The following is a 19589-nucleotide window of genomic DNA, read 5'->3' on the forward strand; positions in this document are numbered from 1 at the left end:
TTATTATTATAACAATGGCAGATTTTAGAACTAGAAAATTCCCTAAAGAATAGTCAGCCTTCCCAATACTATACACAAGAAAACCGAACACCAAGGAGGCCTGGACACTTGTCTGGGGATACACTGCAATTTGGCGGCAGGGCCAGCAATGGAGCCCATGTCTTCTGATTACAATCTAGAACTCTTCAGTGTTCTGCACAAAGGAATAGCTAAACACCATCCATATTACAAATCTAAGATTATTTTAATCTCAACATGCATTCACAACTAGAAAAATATAATTCTTTTAAGTAGTATACAAGTTCTGTCCCCTGGAAGTACTGGGCTGGACGGCCATTTGTCAGAGAGGTTGCAGGAGGGAGTTTGAACAATGGGTGGGAGGTTGGATTCAATGATGTCCCTTTCCACCTCTAAAATTATTCAATTCCAGACTGCCCAGGAGCTGTGCACCTCAACCAGCCAGGGCCCTTGAAGAGGTGGGGGAATGTGCAGTGTCCTATGGGGGTCCCTCTCCTGCTGTTGGGTTGGACTCTGCCCTGGTGTTGCAGGTATTACTCTCTATCCAATTTACATGCAATCACATACCCTAGGTACAGAAAGAGTGTAAGGAAATGCAGCTCCATCATTTTCAAAGACAGACTACACTGCTTAGCTTTCAAAATTGCCTTGCCTAAATGAGCATTCTGTAACTGAGCCTCCAAATTCAGCTTTTACAGTTTGTTCATGTACTATGCTACTATCAGAATTAATTATGCAGCATCTTCATGAGGAGAAATGAGATTTGGATGCGAGTTAAGAGAGGAAAGAAAAAGGTGCGCTTCCCAAAGGAAGGTTTCCTGTATCTGCTTCCCCCAAAAGCGCTGGAGTCATTCCAGGCACAGACAGACCTCAGATGGCAGTTCCCAGCTGAGCTAGCCACGGGAAGGAGGAAGTTGACACGTTTGAGAAATGAAGAATATGCCAACTAACACGACTCTGAAGGCCAAACCGTTCCTAACCCCCTCCTTTCTATGCAATTCCATTCCAAACTGACACGAGTCTGTTCATTTGCTTTCCTGAATGGCTACTAAATATTAAAATGTACTGATTTTAGACTTTGTCTTTTTTTTGCAATAATGAGTCCAAGGGAAAGAAGATTTATTTTTTCATCTCAGAAAAAAGAATTTATATTAGGGTCAAGCTCTTAAAGTTGGAAAGAATCTTCACCAATAGTATTGTCACACCGAGTATTTTTACATGAATGAGATTACAAAAAAGAAATCCTCAAACTATCTGATTACATGCGTGGAAGCCAGGTGTTGCATAGATTTTAGAAGATCAAATCGATGCGCTACAACTCAGTGCCAAACAACAAAACAACAAAAACAACCTTAAAGGCATTTCAGACATGAGACTGATTTTGCAGAGACTCCATGCTCAAATCCAGAAAGCTCCACTTGAAAGGGGTGATGCAGCTTCTCTCCTCCCTCACCCCGGTGTGCCTAGACACTGGAGACGGGGTGCCCACTCATCAGGCAGGGGGAAAGGAAGCAGATGTTTTATCTGCCTCCAGCTGCCTCCACTAATGACTTAACGGTCTCTGAGGTCTAATCCACAGGAACCCTGCACTTCGGAGGTTTGGAGAAAGGTTCCTCGGGCCTCCTTAGCTCCCCATTAGCCTGCCAGGCTGGGATGACCACATCAGTGTAATGCTACCGACATTAACACAATACAAGAAAAAAATCCTTTCCCCCTCTTCTGAGGTTTGCATCACTTTTCTTCCAAAGGTATTTCTAAAAGGAAAGCACAACTTGAGGGAAGGAGCCCGACCGGGAAAGGTCAGCACTTTTTGACTGTTGCCCTCGTGGGGAGCGTGCACACATGCACTCCAAATCTGGCAGGTGTACAAAGATAGCAAAGGACGAGAGGAGAGTAAAAGACGACGAGAAAAGGAGGAGACAGAGGCGAGGGGGGCTAAAGCACAGACTCGAAGGAAGGGGGAAAGGGAAGAGCAGGATGAGGAGCAAAGAAGAGAGTCATGGAAAGAAAGAAGACAGTCATGGAAAGAAAGAAGAGCGAGAGAGAAGGGAAGGACGGGAAGAAGAAAGGCAGAGGGGTCAGGAACGGAGGCGGCGGGGAAGGATGAAAGCATGTGCGGGGGAGCGGAGCGCGGGGACGCGGCGGGGAGGTGGACGCGGGGACCGGCGCGCCCCGGGGGAGCCGCGGGCTGCGCTCCCCGCGCGGGCTCCCGGGACGCAGGGCGCGCCCGCCGCTCACCTTTCAGGATGAGGGTGTCGATGTCCCGGTCGATGCCCAGGAAGTAGCACTTCCTCCAGAGGCCCGAGTAGGTGGCGAAGAGCGGCCGGCCGCACTCGGCGTCCAGCCCGCCGAGCCCCAGCAGCGAGCGCCAGGACTCGGGGTCTGCGCGCCCGGGGCCGCCCGGGAGCAGGCGGCGCCCCAGCGGGGGCGAGTCCCGCAGCGGCAGGTGCGACAGCGGCATCAGGCGGTTCTTCTGGTCCGGGGGATCGGCGCCGGCGCGGCTGCGCTCGCAGCTCTCCTTGTGGCGCCGGGGGTCGGTCTCGTACCAGTGGTCGGTGAAGATGGCCGTGACGAGCAGCCCCAGGGAGCAGAGGCTGAGGCCGAGGCTGAGCGCCGTGACGAGCGCCCGCGGCTCCATGGCTCCCGCCCCGCCGCAGCCGCCGGTGGGCTCGCGCGCGCCGCCAGACACAATGCACTTGGCCTCGGCTCTCCGCGCTCCCTCCCGCGCTCGCCCACCTGCCCCCCACCTCCCTCCCGCGGCCTCCCCGTCCTCGGCTCCCGGCCCGCTCGCTCGCTCTCCCCCGCCTGAGCTCTCCTTCCTACTGCCCTCGCCCCCTCCCCGGCCCGCAGCCTCCGTGCCCGCCCCCGCGCCTCCCGCACTTTCTTGCCCTCCTCCTCCTCCTCTCCAGCCCCCTCGCCGCTCTCTGCGCCCCCCACCCGCTCGCTCCCCTCGCCGCCTCCCCACCTCCCGAGCCAGCCGTCCGCCCTTCTCTCCGGCGATCCCCTTTCCCTTTTTAATCCCTCCTAGCCGCCCTCACTTCTCTCTTATCCTCCTCTCTCCCCTTAACCCTGTCCCTACTTTCCCCTTACTTTTCTTCAACTCTTCCTCTCTCTCTTTCCCCACGCATTTTTGTCCTCTGTTTCCCGGCTCCGTGTCCCTTTATATCCCTGGATTTGATGCTTCCCTCCACCTACCCCTGAGCACACCGCCTCCCATCCTCTCCCCTCCAACGACCTTAAAAGACACCCACAATCATCAGACTCAGTCTTGTCACTTGTCCAAGTTGATTTTGATCAGTGTCCCGTTTTGTACCCAGAAGCAAATCCCATCCCGGTCGGGCTGCGTAGTAATATTTAACTCTTCGGAATCTTGATCTGGAGCTGAAGACCCTTTCTCGCGCCGCCTGAAGGATGCAGCCTCTTAGACTCCCTGGCAGCTCTCTGTCGTCGCTTTCCTTCCCTCTCTCTTGCCCATTGCAACCTCTAAGCGTTCTGTCTGCTCTAGCCCCTCTTCTGAAAGAAAAGACGCCGAGTGTCACTGATGGACCCACGGCCAGAGATTTTCTCCTACTTCACTTCAGCCTGCTGGGACATGGACTTCTTTTTCGTTGGCCACCTCCGTCTCCCGCTAGAGTGACGACCTTCTGGAATTTCTAGAAGAGCAGAGGATCAATAAACCCTTGCAATGGCACCTGCTCTGTGAGGTGATTGTTGCCTTTGAATAAAGGAAACCCCCAGTAATAAATCAGAGTAATGATTTTCTCCTGTGCAAGTTTCCTGCATGGGCTGGGAGAGTCAACGACAAAGCAACGTTCCACGACAAAGTCAACATCTCACCTCCCTCTGTTCTTCCAGGGCACTCAGCACTCGCGGCGGTTAGTTCTGAGAATGGTGGGCAGATTCACATTTTCTAAAATGAGAGAATGTTAGGACCCAAGGTACTGAAAGAGTTAACTGCTTATGTTGTAGAGTCTTACAACAGAGGTGCAGTACCCTTGTGCCACTTAATGCCCTTGGGGCCATGTCAGAGACAGAAAACCATGCTGCCTGAGCCCAGGGATGCCAATTCTTGTGTTCTTATGCTATGAAATTTTAATGATCAAGAGATTATGAGGCATTCATTAGATACTAGATGTCATTACTCTACGATTTAATGGGACTTATTAATTAGTGCCCCACATCAATTGGTATTAAGGTGATTTATGTATTTCCTCTAAAATGACATCTGTAAGGGTTGGATAAGAATCTTGCTGGGATTTATTTTCGTTGCTGTTTGTGCTCAGCATCCTCAGAGGGTACATTTCCGATGGAGACTGTTCCGATGAGCCGTTCAGGTCACGGATAGATCACTTAAGCAAACCTTTCAGTCATATCAGACCCGGTGCCCATTTCTGCTGACCTGACAAGGAGAATTACTGCTTGGATTTTCTCATAGCTTGAGCAAGATCTATGGCAAGCTCTAGTCTAATTAAGGAAGACAAAGAATTATAATTTTAGCGGTCCTTTCACCTATAAGCCTTCCTTAACAGGAAACACTAAGCTCATCAAAGGAGTCTTATCTGGATTTATACAAAAATGATGAGACTTAGAAGCTTTCCTTTATTTATATTCTAAAATACATATAAAATCCTAGATCTTTGTGGGTACACAGAGAGACTATCTTTAACTGTAAGCCCACAGTTGACATCTGAAATTTACTCAAGTTGTCATGTGTCCTTTTATTTTAAAAAGTGCCTCTTGAGATAAAGTGATTACAAACCTCTCAAGTCCCAAGGGTTGTCAAACCCTCAGCAAGTCCTCACTCTCTTTTCAAACAGTGACATTCAACAAGAAATAAATATTCCGCCACATTTCAGAGTCACCTGATTATCTTCACATGAGAACCCCATCCCCAACTGGAGTAGACAGAAGGACACTTCTTTTTTAGGCACTTCTGTTTAACTTAAAAGAACATAATGTTCTGGCTCATTTTCCTAGCCAAGAACTCTTTGATTAGACCCTTCTTAGAAAATAGCATTATCCTTGAAGTTCATTTATGTCTATGTTTAAGACCAGTCTCAGCATATAATCCAAAGGTTACTATATGATGGATTACCCTTGACAGTATTTCATAAAAAATGTCACACATTACAAATATGGGCCAGCAGCATGTAATGACAGTGCTGCCTCTGCTGGTGCAGCGTTAACGGGATCAGCAGGGATGTGACATATGATGTGTATGCAGGCTTTGCCACGGCCACTGCACACTGCTCCATCCATGTTCTGAAAATTTCTCTTTTGGATATTTCCAACAATGAAATATCACCCACTAATCCTCACTCTGTTAGGGGAGTGGGAAATACCGAAAGGAGTAAATGGTTCCCATGTTCAAGATGCTCCCAGTCTAGTGGCAAGAGACAGCCACGTAGACGGTTCTCCATGCTCAAGCAGAAACAAGAATAAAGTGTTGTGAGAAGATGGACAAGAAAAGACTTAACTGCCTGGGGGAGTCAGGCAGGCCACTTAGAGTCAGCAACTTTTGAGTTAGTTCTCAAAGGATGACTTAAACTTTACCAAGAGGATTAGATCAGAGATATTGGCGTTCCAGTCAGAACATAACTCTTTGATTTATATGTCTACTTCACAAATTCGGAGGCTTCAATATTTGGGGCCACTATAAAATAAGAATTTTTTTTCTACATTTTCAAATCCTGAAGTTGACATGTTCTAATGCCTGACTACAAGCTAAATACTTGTGGATGAGTAGAAGCAGGAGTCTAAGCCAGAACACAGTCAATGGATGAAGGCATTGAGCCTGGCAGGCAGTCAACGTGATTCGAGATCAAATATCCAACCAGAAAATGCGGCATGTCCCAGCTGTGGCTGTGCTGTGACCTCAGCGTTTTCAAATTTGGCTCGCTCTACACTTGTCTTAAATTTCTCTTTGCCATCTCCAGATCTGATATTCCCAGTGCATCCCTTGAAGAAAAACAATGGCCTAAAATGACACAGATTAAGCCAGAGAATTTCCACCTGGTTGTCTTTACTGTATTATTTTTCCTCTCTTTTTTTGGGGGGGAGGAGGAAGAAGACTCACCCTGAGCTAACACCCGTTGCTAATCCTCTTCTTTTTTTGCTTGAGGAAGATTGGCCCTGAGCTAACATCTGTGCCAGTCTTCCTCTACTTCGTCTTCCTCTACTTTGTATGTGGGATGCCTCCACAGCATGGCTGATGAGTGGAGTAGGCCTGCACCTGGGACCCAAACCCATGAACCCCGGATGCCGAAGCAGAACGAGTGGAACTTAAAACCACTCGGCCACCCAGCCAGCCCCAAGTCTGACTGTATTACTGAACTCAACATGTCCAAAAGTAAACTCTTATATTTCCCTATGGTCCAGCTTCCCCTCCCCACTTCTTTCTCTCTGGTGGTAAGTCATTCAAGTCACTAAAACTCAATATTTTAGAATTATCTATCACACTCACAGAGTCGTAGAAATTTTCCCTTTAAACTGTTTTTTACAGCTGATCGTTCCTCTATATTTTACCACTTCCTATCACTATGCCTCTGTCACCTCACCTGGACTATTAATACATCTTTCTCCTTGGCCCCATGATTCCAGGAGCAACCCTGCCTCAGTTATTCAGGATACTGTTGCCAAATGCACCGTCCTCAAATGTTACTTTGATTATGTCATCCTTCAGTTTCCAACTCTCCTTTCTAGGTTGGAGAGAATTATCCGCTATGTTACTCTAGAGTCCTTCTTTGTTACCATCAGTATTCCCACAGTATTTAAACCTCCCAGCTGATGTGTTGGCCATCTTTAAAGATTTAGAAAACAAAATACTTTTGCCTTCTCCAAACACACTTACCACACCATCTAGGTGCTTTATGACATTCATTGTATTTCTCTTTATAGTCAGGAAGTTCTTAAATAAATATTTCCTTATAAAAAAGTCTGTGCACCCATACACACACACATACACAAAGATCTCTAATTATCACAGAGCTGTGGCAGTGATGTATTGACATACCTATGCTAAGCTAACCATTGCCACCCATGAATATTCTAAAAGGCTTTCACCTTTTTGCGCCAGTGCTAAGACCAAAAGCAATATCCCTCCTCATTTCCAACATTTGGATTCCGCAGACTTTAGACTACGCAATTTAACCAAAACCACACACTGGCTTTCATAAAGAGAGGGGATTTTTTTTCTTGGTAATATCAGATCCTTTTTTTAGCATTTAATGTGAAGATGTAGTCAATGATGTTGTTGATCTCCGATATGTCATTTCTGAAAATAATTGAGGTATCTTATGTTAAGGTCATCATTCTAAATTGTTTTCCTGAAACAATTTTATTTTAATTCAACAACATATATTGAGCACCTCCAAAGTAAGTTATTACGCTAGTTCCTACTGGATTATGAAAAGATGGGGAAAAAAAAATGGCCTGTGCTCTCAGAGAGCTCCAAGTTAGTGGAGGAGGGAGATAGAAATGCAAGAGGCTACAAAGAGAGGTGGCCTGGGATGAAGGCTATCACAGAAGCGCAAATAAAACGCAACAGGAAAACCTAGTACAGAGAGATTAGTTTCCACTGGAAAGAATATGAGTAAGCAAAGTAGAAGAGATGCTAATTCAGTTAGGCTTTGGAGGAAAAGGGATATTTTCTGTATGTGTGTCAACTTAGTCCAGGGCAAAGCCAAAAGTAAATTTTAGAAGTAGCGCCTACCACAGTGCTCTTCTCTACCCCACGCATGTGGTAAGTCATCTTGGCAGTGCCATTTTGTCACTAACTAGAAGCCTGGAACCATAAAATACCACAAAACCCCTGAAATAGATGGTGCCTGATAAGTTTCTCATTTCACTGACACACCACAGAATGTCACCATTCTTTTTCACATTCCTGGATTAAGCTGTTTCCTTTTTGGAGCCTTTAAGCACATATGGTGGAAAAAAAAAAAACACGTTCAAAGAACCCCATAACCATGTTAAGTCCCACTCAGGGTGTGATGTTTCAGCAGATGGCAGCTCGTTAATTGCCATACCTAACTGTGTCCCCCACCTCGTCTGTGTGCACAGATACTGGGTTTTGAAGTTGGGGTCTCCGTTAGCTCCTTCAGGCCATGTTTGACAACCAAAGCAGAGTCATCCAGTCTCTCCGATTCACAGCAGCCTGCAATGCTGCCCGTGGGAACAAAAGCCAGTGTTTCCAGGTGTGCCCCCTTTTTCTTACCTTTGGACCTCCTCTCTCAGTTGTGTTCGCTCCAAGGGTCAGGATCTGGGGACCACACCTGGGTGCTGGGGTCAGACCACTGTGAATTCTAGACCCACTGCTTCCCACCTGCCCACCCTTAGCCAGTTAATTGACCTCTCCAAATGACCTAAGTTCTGAAAAACAGGGATATCATCTACTCCCAGGATTAATGATTCATGATTACCACATGCTGAATATGGTAATTCCATTCTCATCCCCACTCCCTTCTCCTCCCTACTCCATCCACATAAAAAATATAAACATGCTTCCGAAAACCCATAGCCTAATTCTATTAAGTGCATATAATTTAAATATCATAAATACAAATGGCTAAGTTATTAATGACATGATTTTTGTTCATATTACTTATTATTTATATTATTCAAGGAGGAGTGGCGATCTACTATTCTTATTTGTTCGATTAACATTTATTGAGCTCCCATGGGCCAGGGAGAGAGCATTCCAGGCAGAGGGAAGAGCCAATGCAAAAGTCCTGTGGCATGAAAGAGCTTTGTATCACTAGAGAAGTGAATGAGGCAGCAAGTGGTACCAGATTCAGTTTCAGAGTTAGTCAATGGCCAGATCATACATGGTCTTGAAGGCTGTCCTACAGAGTTTGGACTTCAGTCACAAGAAAATCTTTGAAGAGTTTTAAGCAGAGGAGGGCCTGGAGTTGATTCATGTTTGAAATATCGCTCAGATGACTACGTGAAAAATGAATTGGGGCTGGAGGTGGTAAATGTGAAAGCAGGGAAACCAGTCAAGAGGCTATTGCAATAGTCCGGACGAGGGATATTAGTAGTTTAGACAAAAGAGACATCAGTGGAAACAGAAGTGGAGAGAGATTGAAGTCACAAAATTACCGTGAGTACAGATGAGGGAAAGGAGAAATCAAGAAGCATGCCTATATTTCTGGTTTGAGTGTTCGATTGGTGGTATCATGTACTGAGATGGAGTACATTCTTGGGGGAGAAGCAAAAACTCTGTTTTGGACTTGTTAAGTTTGAGATGCCATTTAGAAATCCCAGTTGGATGTATGAAACTGAGAGTAAGGGAAGCAGTCTGGAATGAAGATTTGCATTTTAGAGATGTCAGCATGTAGGTGTGACATGTACGTTGATCTTTAAATTCACGAGACTAGATGAGATTGCTTAGGAAAAAGTGTAGCTGGAAAAACTAAGAGGTTCAGGTCAATGCAGGCTGTGAGGCACTCGAGCACGCAAAGCTCCACTGGAGGACCCGGTGCCACAAAGGAGACTATGGAAGGAAAGCAGGAGGGAAATGAAGAAAATGCGTGTCCGCAAAGTCAAGACAAGGGAGTCTAATAATATGCTATGATGACATGGTGACAGGACAATATAGAGTCTGAGATGTGGAGTCAGAGAGACTTGAGTTCAAATTCTAGTGTGATTTTTTGTGAGAAAGAGGGATTTACTTAATCTCTCCAAGCCTCTGTTTTCTCATCTGTGAAATGGGGATCAGAGTAATAATATCCTTAGGGTTGCTATGAGAATCGAACACATAGTGAATATGAAGCAGTTAGCAACATGGTGAATGTGAAAGGTGACGTTTAGTAAGCGCTCCATATATACATGGCAGCTGTTGTATTGTTGTTATTTATCATCTCCAACAATGATATTTGGTGACTGTTCACATTTGTAGGCCATGATCCTAGATGTAGTATAGAACGTTGCTCTCCCAAGGATTGTGTCCTAATGAAAAGCACAGAGGCATACCATAGGCTCCTAAAAACGTAAATCATCTCCAGTATGGGTAGACTGATGGGCATTCAAAAGTGCAAGACAACAGTATGCTCTTTCAATAGGCTATTCAGTTATGAGCCCAGAAAAGGGGTTAATTGCTGTTTTGTGAATAGCCGAAATAAGCTGCCAGAGTACAATCAGGTATCTCCATTTCTCCAGGTCTTTAAGTGGACTAGATAGAAAGACCTCTGTAGAAGATGAATACCCATAGCTACTGCATTTTATGGGTACAATTCATGTTAGGGGAAGATAGGGAGTGCCTGAACCTTGCTCTACCCATGCAGGGGGCTGGGAAAGCCCCGAGCGGACAAGCGGATATTGAGCCAGGTGTGGACGGTGTCTGGATGAGAAGAGGAAAAGAGATAGCATCGAATAGCTATTCGAAATAATAAACAAATACATAAAGTTACAGCATACAAAATCAATGTACAAAAATCAGTTACATTTCTATACACCAATAACGAACTTGCAGAAAGAGAAATCAAGAACAGAATCCCAATTACAGTTGCAACAAAAAGAACAGAATACCTAGGAATAAATTTAACCAAGGAGGTGAAATACCTATACTCTGAAAACTATAGGACATTATTGAAAGACACCAAAGAAGAGACAAGGAAATGGAAGGATATTCCTTGCTCATGGATAGGAAGAATAAACATAGCTAAAATGTCCATATTACCTAAAGCAATCTACAGATTTAATGCAATCCCAATTAGAATCTCAATGATATTCTTCACAGAAATAGAGAAAAGAATCTTAAAATTTATATGGAACAACAAAAGACCCCAAATAGCCAAAGCAATCCCAAGAAAAAAGAACAAAGTTGGAGGTATGACACTCTGTGAATTCAAAATATACTACAAAGCTATAGTAATCAAAACGGCATGGTACTGGCAAATAAACAGACACACAGATCAATGGAACAGAATTGAGAGCCCAGAAATAAAACTATACATCTATGGACAGCTAATCTTCGACACAGGAGCCAAGAACATACAATGGAGAAAGTCTCTTCAATAAATTGCTTTGGGAAACTGGACAGCTATGTGCAAAAGAAGGAAAGTAGACCATTATCTTACACTATACACAAAAATTAACTCAAAATGGATGAAAGACTTGAATGTAAGACCTGAAACCATAAAGCCCCCGGAAGAAAACATAGGTACTACACTCTTTGACATCGATCTCAGCAGTATCTTTTTGAATACCGTGTCTACTCAGGCAAGGAAAACAAAAGAAAAACTAAACAAATGGGAAAACATCAGACTAAAAAGCTTCTGCACAGCAAAGGAAACCACCAACAAAACAAAAAGACAACTCACCAGCTGGGGAAAAAATTTGCAAATCATATGTCCTACAAGGGGTTAATTTCCAAAATACATAATGAACTCGTATAACTCAACAACAAAAAAATGAACAACCCAATGAAAAAATGGGCAGAGGATATGAACGTACGTTTTTCCAAAGAAGATACACAGATGGCCAAAAGGCACGTGAAAAGATATTCAACATCACTAATTATTAGGGAAATTCAAATCAAAACTACAATGAGATATCACCTCACACCCATCAGAATGGCTATAATTAACTAGACAAGAAATAACAAAGGTTAGAGAGGATGTGAAGAAAAGGGAACCCTCATACACTGCTGGTGGGAATACAAACTGGTGCAGCCACTATGGCAAACAGTATGGAGAGTTCTCAAAAAATTAAAAATAGAAATACCATATGATCTAGCTATTCTACTACTGGAAATTTATCCAAAGCACGTGAAATCAACACTTCAAAAAGATATATGCACCCCTATGTCCACTGCAGCATTATTCACAATAGCCAAGACGTGGAAGCAACCCAAGCGCCCATCAATGGATGAATGGACAAAGAAGATGTGGTACATATATGCAATGGAATGCTACACAGCCATAAAAAAATACAAAATCATGCCATTTGCAACAACATGGATGGACCTTGAGGGTATACTGCTAAGCGAAGTAAGTCAGATAGAGAAAGACAAATACTATATGATTTCATTCATATGTGGAAGTTAAACAAACACATAGATAAGGAGAACAGATTGGTGGTTACCAGAGGGAAAGGGGTTAGGAGAGCAAAAGGAGTAAAGGGGCACATATATATTGTGATGGATAAAAACTAGACTATTAGGTCCGGCCCTGTGGCTGAATGGTTAAGGTTCTGCGCATGCTGCACTTCAGCGGCCCGGGTTTGTGGGTTTGGATCCTGGGCACAGACCTACTCAACTCATCAGCCGTGTTGTGGAGGCATCCTACATGCAAAGTGGAGGAGGAATGGCACAGATGTTGGCTCACAGCTAATCTTCCTCAAGCAAAAAAAGGGGAAGATTGGCAGTGGATGTTAGCTCAGGGCAAATCTTCCTCACCAAAAAAATCCACAAAAAACTAGGCTTATTAGTGATGAACATGATGCAGTCTACACAGAAACTGAAATATAATAATGTATACCTGAAATTTACACAATATTATAAGCCAATATGATCTCAATAAAATAATTTATATATGAAAAAAGAGACAGACTCTTTCTAAGAAAGGCAGGAAGAAAATGGCAAAGACTCAGGAAGGATCTAAGACTTAGCCAAGATGCAGCTGCTAGAAGCCAGAAGGCAGATCTCCACAAATGATGAGAAATCCAAACTTAGCCCACATGAACTAGGTCAACATTCCAGATTCGCATTTCCAAGACCAGGAGACAAATATTGAGTCATATGCCTGAAGATGATGAATTCAACTCAGGTCCATAGGCATTTGCCTCGACTTCAGAGAGTAAGGTCAGCACCCTGGACAACTCTGTTTTTATCTTCAATTCTTGATTTGGATAAAACTCTTGAAAAATTATTTGAGTCCAGGTGATCCTTAGCTGGTACATGAATAGCTCTTATGAATCAGATACTCTGAAGAATATATAACAATGTATTATGTTCTCTACAGCATGCCAGGATTTCATCAGGCACAGTAGAGTGTAATCATCTGATGTGCACAGTGCTTGGAGAAACATCCTGTTCTTTTGGAAAGAGTAACCAGTTTGGCAGGACTTGGCACACACCTCTCCGCAGCCGCACCTGAGCCCCCGTAATGAATGGGTGCCATGTGGCACTGACGGTCACTCAAGTGGAGAAGCAAATGAAAGCTTGAGGACAAATTACCATCTCATCTCCAACTATTGGTATGGAGAGGTAGGACCTTGTCAGGGTCAGATTTATGGGGCTGATTAAAAAAGAGAGAGAGGAAACGCACCAATGGCCAAAAAGGAATCCACGTAGGTGGCTTTGATGTATGAGTTCCATCTGCCTAATTTATTTGGTGTCTACAATCTGTATGTGACCAAGAGCCTTGGACTATGTGAATGGCAAGTCAGGGAGGGGATTGACAGCGGGGGAGATGTCTCTTAGTATTTTCCAGCTGGGTCACCGTGTGCCCTTAAGAATCCCGCTGAAACAAAACCACAACAGGAAGGGATTCTCTCATAAGAATCCTCATATTTAGCTAAAAGGGATCCCTGAAGTTTTAAACATTGAAGTTTAATCCCAACTTTAAAAGGCTATTTTCTGGATATTAAGGGAAATTCTTCAATTTCTCAATTTCCTTTTCCGAAAGCTGTCTGGCTCTTTTGGTCGTGAATTTTGCGGGTGTAGTTTTAATTACTTGCTTTTTCCATTCTCACTCAGCAGTTTACCCTTTTCCATTCTATATCAACCACTTTTGCCAAGAAGCTCAGGTTCTTTGTATCAATAAAATGAGAACTTAAAATGGCTCTCATGGCAGTACTGCTAATTGGGTTTATAGAGCACCCTTTTAAATGTTCTATTTGCTGGCAACAACAGCAAACTAGCTATGGAACCCTGAAAGGGGGAGGTCAACCCAGGACATAGCCATGATCAGGACTAAGGCTCTCTGAGGTTCCAGGGAAGTGAAAAGAGGTTTGGAGAAGAAGAGCTATAGAAATGACTCTCAAGACAAAGGAAAAAGAGGTGACAATAGCAAATAGTACATGATCAAGAAATGTTAGCTGCCCACTGTTATTCTATAAATCTATAGGTAAAAGCTATGCAAAATAAGCAACATACCAAGCAGTAGGCACAGGTCAGAGCAGGTTGGAACAGTAAATCCCCAGCCCTGTTCAGTGTGGGTTTGGGTATTTAAAGATTTGGATGGCTTATGCTTAGAAGAATGACAATTTCTTCTTGCCTACTACTTTCCACTTTTGTCATTGAACTTTTATATATTTATAGAATAACAATATGTAGCTAACATTTGTTGACCACATACTATTTGCCAGGCACTGTTCTAAGTGCTCTATATGTTTTTCTTATTTCATCCTTATAACAATTGTTATTATCCCCATTTCATAAATGAGGAAACTGAAGCACAGAGAGGGTAAATAACTTGCCCAGGGTCGTACTCTTAGTCAGTGGCAGAGCCAGGATTGAAGCCTGCATAGTGTGACTCCAGGGCCTGCACTCTTGTTATTTGTATCATTATAGAGAGAAGACAGTGTTTTAGGCTGGAGGATAACAGTAGAATGGCAAGAAGTGGGTGTATTCTGAATAAATATTGAAAGTAGAGCCAACAGGATTTGCTGATGCATGCATCGTGTGGTGAGAGAGAAAGAAAGGGACTGGGTGGAGTTGTCATCAAGGGACACAGGGAAGGCTATGGAAAGTGCAGGTTGGAGTAGAGACAATAAGAGGACCTCAGCTTGGAGGGCACTAAGTCTGACATGCCTATTAGATTTCTAAGTGGAGGTGCTGAGTGAGCAATTGCTGAGTGAGCTCAGGGGAGGGGTTCAGGCTAAAGATATAAATTTGGGAGCCAACAAGATCCACGTATGGATGGTACTTTAAACCATGAAACTGGATGATGTCACCCAGGGAGTGAGTGTTGATAGAAAATAGAAGAGAGCCAAGGACTGAGAAATGGAAAACTGCTAAAGTTGAGGTCTAGGAGGTGAGTAGGAACCAGCCCGAGGGCGAATGCCAGAGAACTAGGAGAGTGAGGAATCCAGGAGGCCAGGTGAACGAAGTGTTTCAAATAGGAGAGAGTCATCAAGGTCTCAAAGTTTCTGACTGGTCAAGCAACATGAGAAATGAGAATTGAGTATTGGATTTAGCGAAGTGGAGGTCTTTGGTGACCTTAATAAGAGCGTTTTCAGCACAGTGTTGGGGATGTAAGCCTCATCGGAATGCATTCAAGAGAGAATGGGAAGAGAGATTTAGAGCAGTGGGTATAGAACACTTTTTCAAAGAGTTTTGCCATACAGAGAAGGAGAAAAAAATGGATAATAGCTTGAGGCAGAAGTGGGATTAAGAGAGGATTTGTTTGTTTTATTGCAGAAGAGAAGATAACAGCATGCTTGTACAGTGATGGAAGCGATCCAGGAGGGATAGAGAAATTGATACAGAAAAGAGCAGCAGACTTGCTGGAGCCAAGTCAGCGAATGGGCAAGAGTGAAGGGATCTGGTAGACCAGTGGAGAGGTTGCCATAGGTCGGTGCAGGCAGAGTTCATCCATGGTAACAGTGGAAAGAATTGAGGACATGGTGACAGTTGCAGGAAGATGGATGGGTGGATGATTGGACTTTATGGACGTTCTCTGCTGATCTACAATACTCCCAGCAAATGTTAGTGTGTTCAGAGGAAGGAGAAATCTTATAAATACAGATGGCCAAAGAATTATTGAAGAGGAAACTGGGACTCGAGCTTTGAAAGATCTAGGAGAGTAAATTGGTGGAGAGGAAGAGAATGAGGAAATTTCAGGAATGGAAAACGATGTGAACCCAGAAATAGTAAGGAACAAGTTATGTTCACAGGACAGTGGGCATCCTGGTCCTGCTAGAATGGAGGATAAATTTGGAAATATTGATTAGATTCAGACCGTAAAGGGTTCAAACAACACTAGATCTTAGGCAATGAAGAAGAGAAGAATGACATGATGGAGGAAGAGAGATTAGGGAATAATCTAGCAGTGGTGGTGAAGTAAATGCGGAGAAAGACTTCAGATCACCCAGGCCTGGGTGTTAAGGAAGAGATGCCAGAAACATAATGAATAAAAATAGTGAATAGGTCAACCAAAGGGGAAAAAACAGTCAGACACAAATGCTGGAGATTCAAGCCAAGATGACTAGGACAGTGATGAATTTATTGACTAAAATAAATAAACAGTCTTTATATAAGCAATTTTATAAATAAATCAAGAGGGAGAACAGATTTGGAGATTTAAGCTCTGGCCACTTAAGTGTGAGAGGACAGAAGGATATCTGTATAGAAATGTCCATTACACAGTTAGAAAAGTATATTTGGCAGGTATCCACCTAGAGGTAATTATGCTGAGAAGTCTGTGAGAGTCAGTATAAAAAAGAAGAGCTAAGACCATGTCTGGAGGCAAGGGCTAGGTGAATGAAGAGGAGCCAGAGTCTGGCAGCATGTCGAATCAGGAGAGCCACACAAGCTGGGGATGGGGAGTTTCAAGAAGGGCCTAGTTAATGGTATTGAGAATGGCAGCAACATCCAGCAGCTGATAGAAGAGAGAGAAAGGGCCTCAGTGACATGATCCCTGGGGCCTTCAGTGAGTCAGTGTCAATAGAGATGTTAAGGCAGGAACCAAACTTCTGGGGTCTGAGAGATGAATAGAAAGTGAGGCGGGGCGGGAAATAACAGATGTTGATTAATTTTTGGAGAACTTTGGCAGTCCACAAGGGAGAGGAATCATTCTACAGCTAGAGAGGTCAGGAACATTAAAGTTCTTTTTAAGGCAGAGAAATCTCATGTATGTTTGAAGTAGAGACATAAAGAAAGAGAGGCCAAAGTTACCCCTAAAACTGAAATTAAAGTGATAATTTGAATAAAGAAAAATTATGATATCATTAACAACATTGTTGCTTGTCCATAAGAAAATTTCATTTGTCATAGAATGATTTAATGTCAAATAGAAGATTTTTTAAAAAAAATCTATGGATATCCCATAAGATCTGAGGGAGACAAAAAAGTTAGGGCTAAAGGTAGAGGCTTTCTTTTTCTATCTCAGTGAGGACATCAACTTTGTGGTTGTGGTAGGACAGAATAATTCCTCTCCTTCCTCCCCAAACCTATGACTATGTTACCTTAGATGGCAAAAGGGACTTTGCAGATGTGGTGAGGATCTTGAAATGGGGAAGAGTATCCTGGATTATCCAGGTGGGTCCAATCTAATTGCATGTATTCTTAAAACCAGAGAACCTTTCCTGGCTGTGGACAGAGAGAGGTGTACAATAGAAAAAGGATTAGAGAGATGCATTGTTGATGGCTTTGAAGATAGAGGAAGTAGCCACAAGCCAAGGAATGCAGGAAGCCTCTGGAAGCTGGAAAAGGCAAGGAAACAGATTCTCCCTCAGAGCTTCTAGAAAGGAATGAAGCCCTGCTGATGCCTCGGCTTTAGCCCAGGGAGACTAATTTTGGACTTCCGACCTACAGAATGGTAAGGTAATGAATTATCTTGTTTGAAGTCCTTAAAGGGATGGTAATTTGTTATAGCAGCACCTGGAAACTAATACAGTGGTTAACTGCTTCCTTTTTCCGACAGGTAGCCCACAGTTGGCTGCTACTTCCCCTCCTCCCTGACTGTGTTCCCTCTTTGATCTCCAAGGATCTACTGAATTCCAAAAGACGTGACAATTAAAATTCCTACCAGCTAGAAAGTGAATGTCTGAGCTAATCCTCCTGAGCTCCAGGCGTTCATTTTCTTCCGGCATTTATTTCAGCTGAGCACTCATTCCCTCACCCAAGGTGCTGCTCTATCTGCCATCCAGGACTAGCAAATGCTTGAGAATGATTGTGGTAGATGCTCCAGAGAGCAACAGAGAAGCCTGAGTGCAAATGATTGTGTCTGTTACAGTCACAGGAAAGATGCATTTGGTGAGTCTTCAGATTTATGCTGAACCATGAGCTGTTTCCTGTATCAAACAGCTGGGAATGTTTTTTTTTCCTTTCAACTTCACTTTGAATTCAATCAGAATGGATTTCTACCTAGCATTTAACAGAATGAAGCCCAGGTAGCTATTGTCCTAATCACCTGAACCAAGTTATCAAAACCCTAGAGGTTGCCTTTGGACTCTGAGTATGGACTCTGAAAATGACCCACGTTTTTTGAGACTCACTTATCAGGCAGGTGCATACTGAGTGAGCAGTATTGATCCAGAAGAGGAATTTATTGTACAGGAGGAAGGAAAGACATCAAGGTTAACTAGTAGAAATAAAAGGAGCTAAGTTAATAAATCCAGGGGAATGTGGACAGGTCATGAATATTTTATGGAGAAAGAACCAAAAACAAAAAATGAAGAAAAACTTAAAAAGGAAGGAGAAACTGAAGAATATTTAAATTCTTAGTGCCATAAAAGTGAAAGGTGTTAAGAACACAGTTGGGGTTTAGGCACAGACCACAGAGGGTTCCACTGAAGCTGAACTGGGGTTTATTTCCCTTGTTAATGGTGTTATGATAAGAAAAAAGTATATTAGTTAGCTATTAGAAGTTGGGCTACATGGGCTTAATTAGCACCATTTTGAGAGCTCTGAGTAGGGGCTTGGAGGAAGGGAGGTTGTGCAGCCATGAATGAGGTCATGAAAGAAAGAAATTAGTTGTCTAAAAGGTTAAGTTGGACCCCTCCAGCAGAGAGAGCTTCTGGCCCAGAGACCAGTTGCTTCTCTGGCTGAACCAGCAAATGGGTATACATATTAAAAAATGGTGTTTGTAGGGGCCGGCCCAGTGGCATAGTGGTTAAGTTCACATGCTCTGCTTCGGCGGCCCAGAGTTTGCAGGTTCGGATCCCAGGCACAGACCTAGCACCACTTGCCAAGCCACGTGGTGGCAGCATCCCACACAAAATAGAGGATGATTGGCACAGATGTTAGCTCAGGGCCAGTCTTCCTCAAGGAAAAAAACAATCCTACATGGAAGGAAATCCTCAGCACATAGGCCAAAAAGAAGTTCGACCCCCTGGTGCTCTGTGGAAGCGGCCTGAGAACAAAGCATTAGCGGCAGCCCATGGCTCGCCATGCCTCACTGGTGTTCAGGAGGGCGTGCTCACCCAGATGGGCTCATGTAGAAGAGAACAGAGTCAATGGCACTCATGATTCACTGTAAAAACAAGACCAATGTTCAATAACATACGTGGGTTAATTTTTGATGTCAATTTGCTTAAGGGTACTCAAGTTACAGGAAACAAATCTATTGATCCTGATGATGTGTTTACGTAAGTCATTCCTGAAAAAATGAAAGCTGTGTGCTTATTTGTACTTATTTGTATTTTTCAAGGACCTTTTCTTCCTAACTAGACAAGGGAAGAGGCAGGTGTTGGGGCTTGGAGGGGCAATAATGTGATAAATCTTTTTCAACTTTAAGATGCATTTTTGTTGAAATTCCATGGTACTTATATTAAGGTTCATGTTTTGCCTTCCTGTACCTTGATAAAAGGTAGATAATGCAAGGTGTGTGTATATATCAACTTGCATTCATTCACACACATTTGTAAATATATACTACCTCTCAACTTGACAGATGAGTTGATAT

At 43.5% G+C, this 19589-nt stretch overlaps 1 protein-coding gene across 3 annotated transcripts in view; it reads right to left on the reverse strand.

The window, feature by feature from the left end:
- TMEM178A (transmembrane protein 178A) overlaps positions 1–19589 on the reverse strand; it is a 124307-nt gene that overhangs the window by 48272 nt on the left and 56446 nt on the right. The window contains exon 1 of one of the 3 annotated variants that reach the window (XM_070572852.1): positions 2257–2845. The exons of 1 other annotated variant lie outside the window; for it this stretch is intronic. In XM_070572852.1, coding sequence (XP_070428953.1) covers positions 2257–2656 — 400 coding nt within the window. In that variant the 5' untranslated portion in view covers positions 2657–2845. Of the gene's footprint in view, positions 1–2256; positions 2846–19589 lie in introns of those variants that run through there. One more of the 3 variants, XM_070572853.1, reaches the window with a different exon arrangement.

Source organism: Equus przewalskii, chromosome 14 (genome assembly GCF_037783145.1).
Source record: "Equus przewalskii isolate Varuska chromosome 14, EquPr2, whole genome shotgun sequence".
Taxonomy (NCBI): domain Eukaryota; kingdom Metazoa; phylum Chordata; class Mammalia; order Perissodactyla; family Equidae; genus Equus; species Equus przewalskii.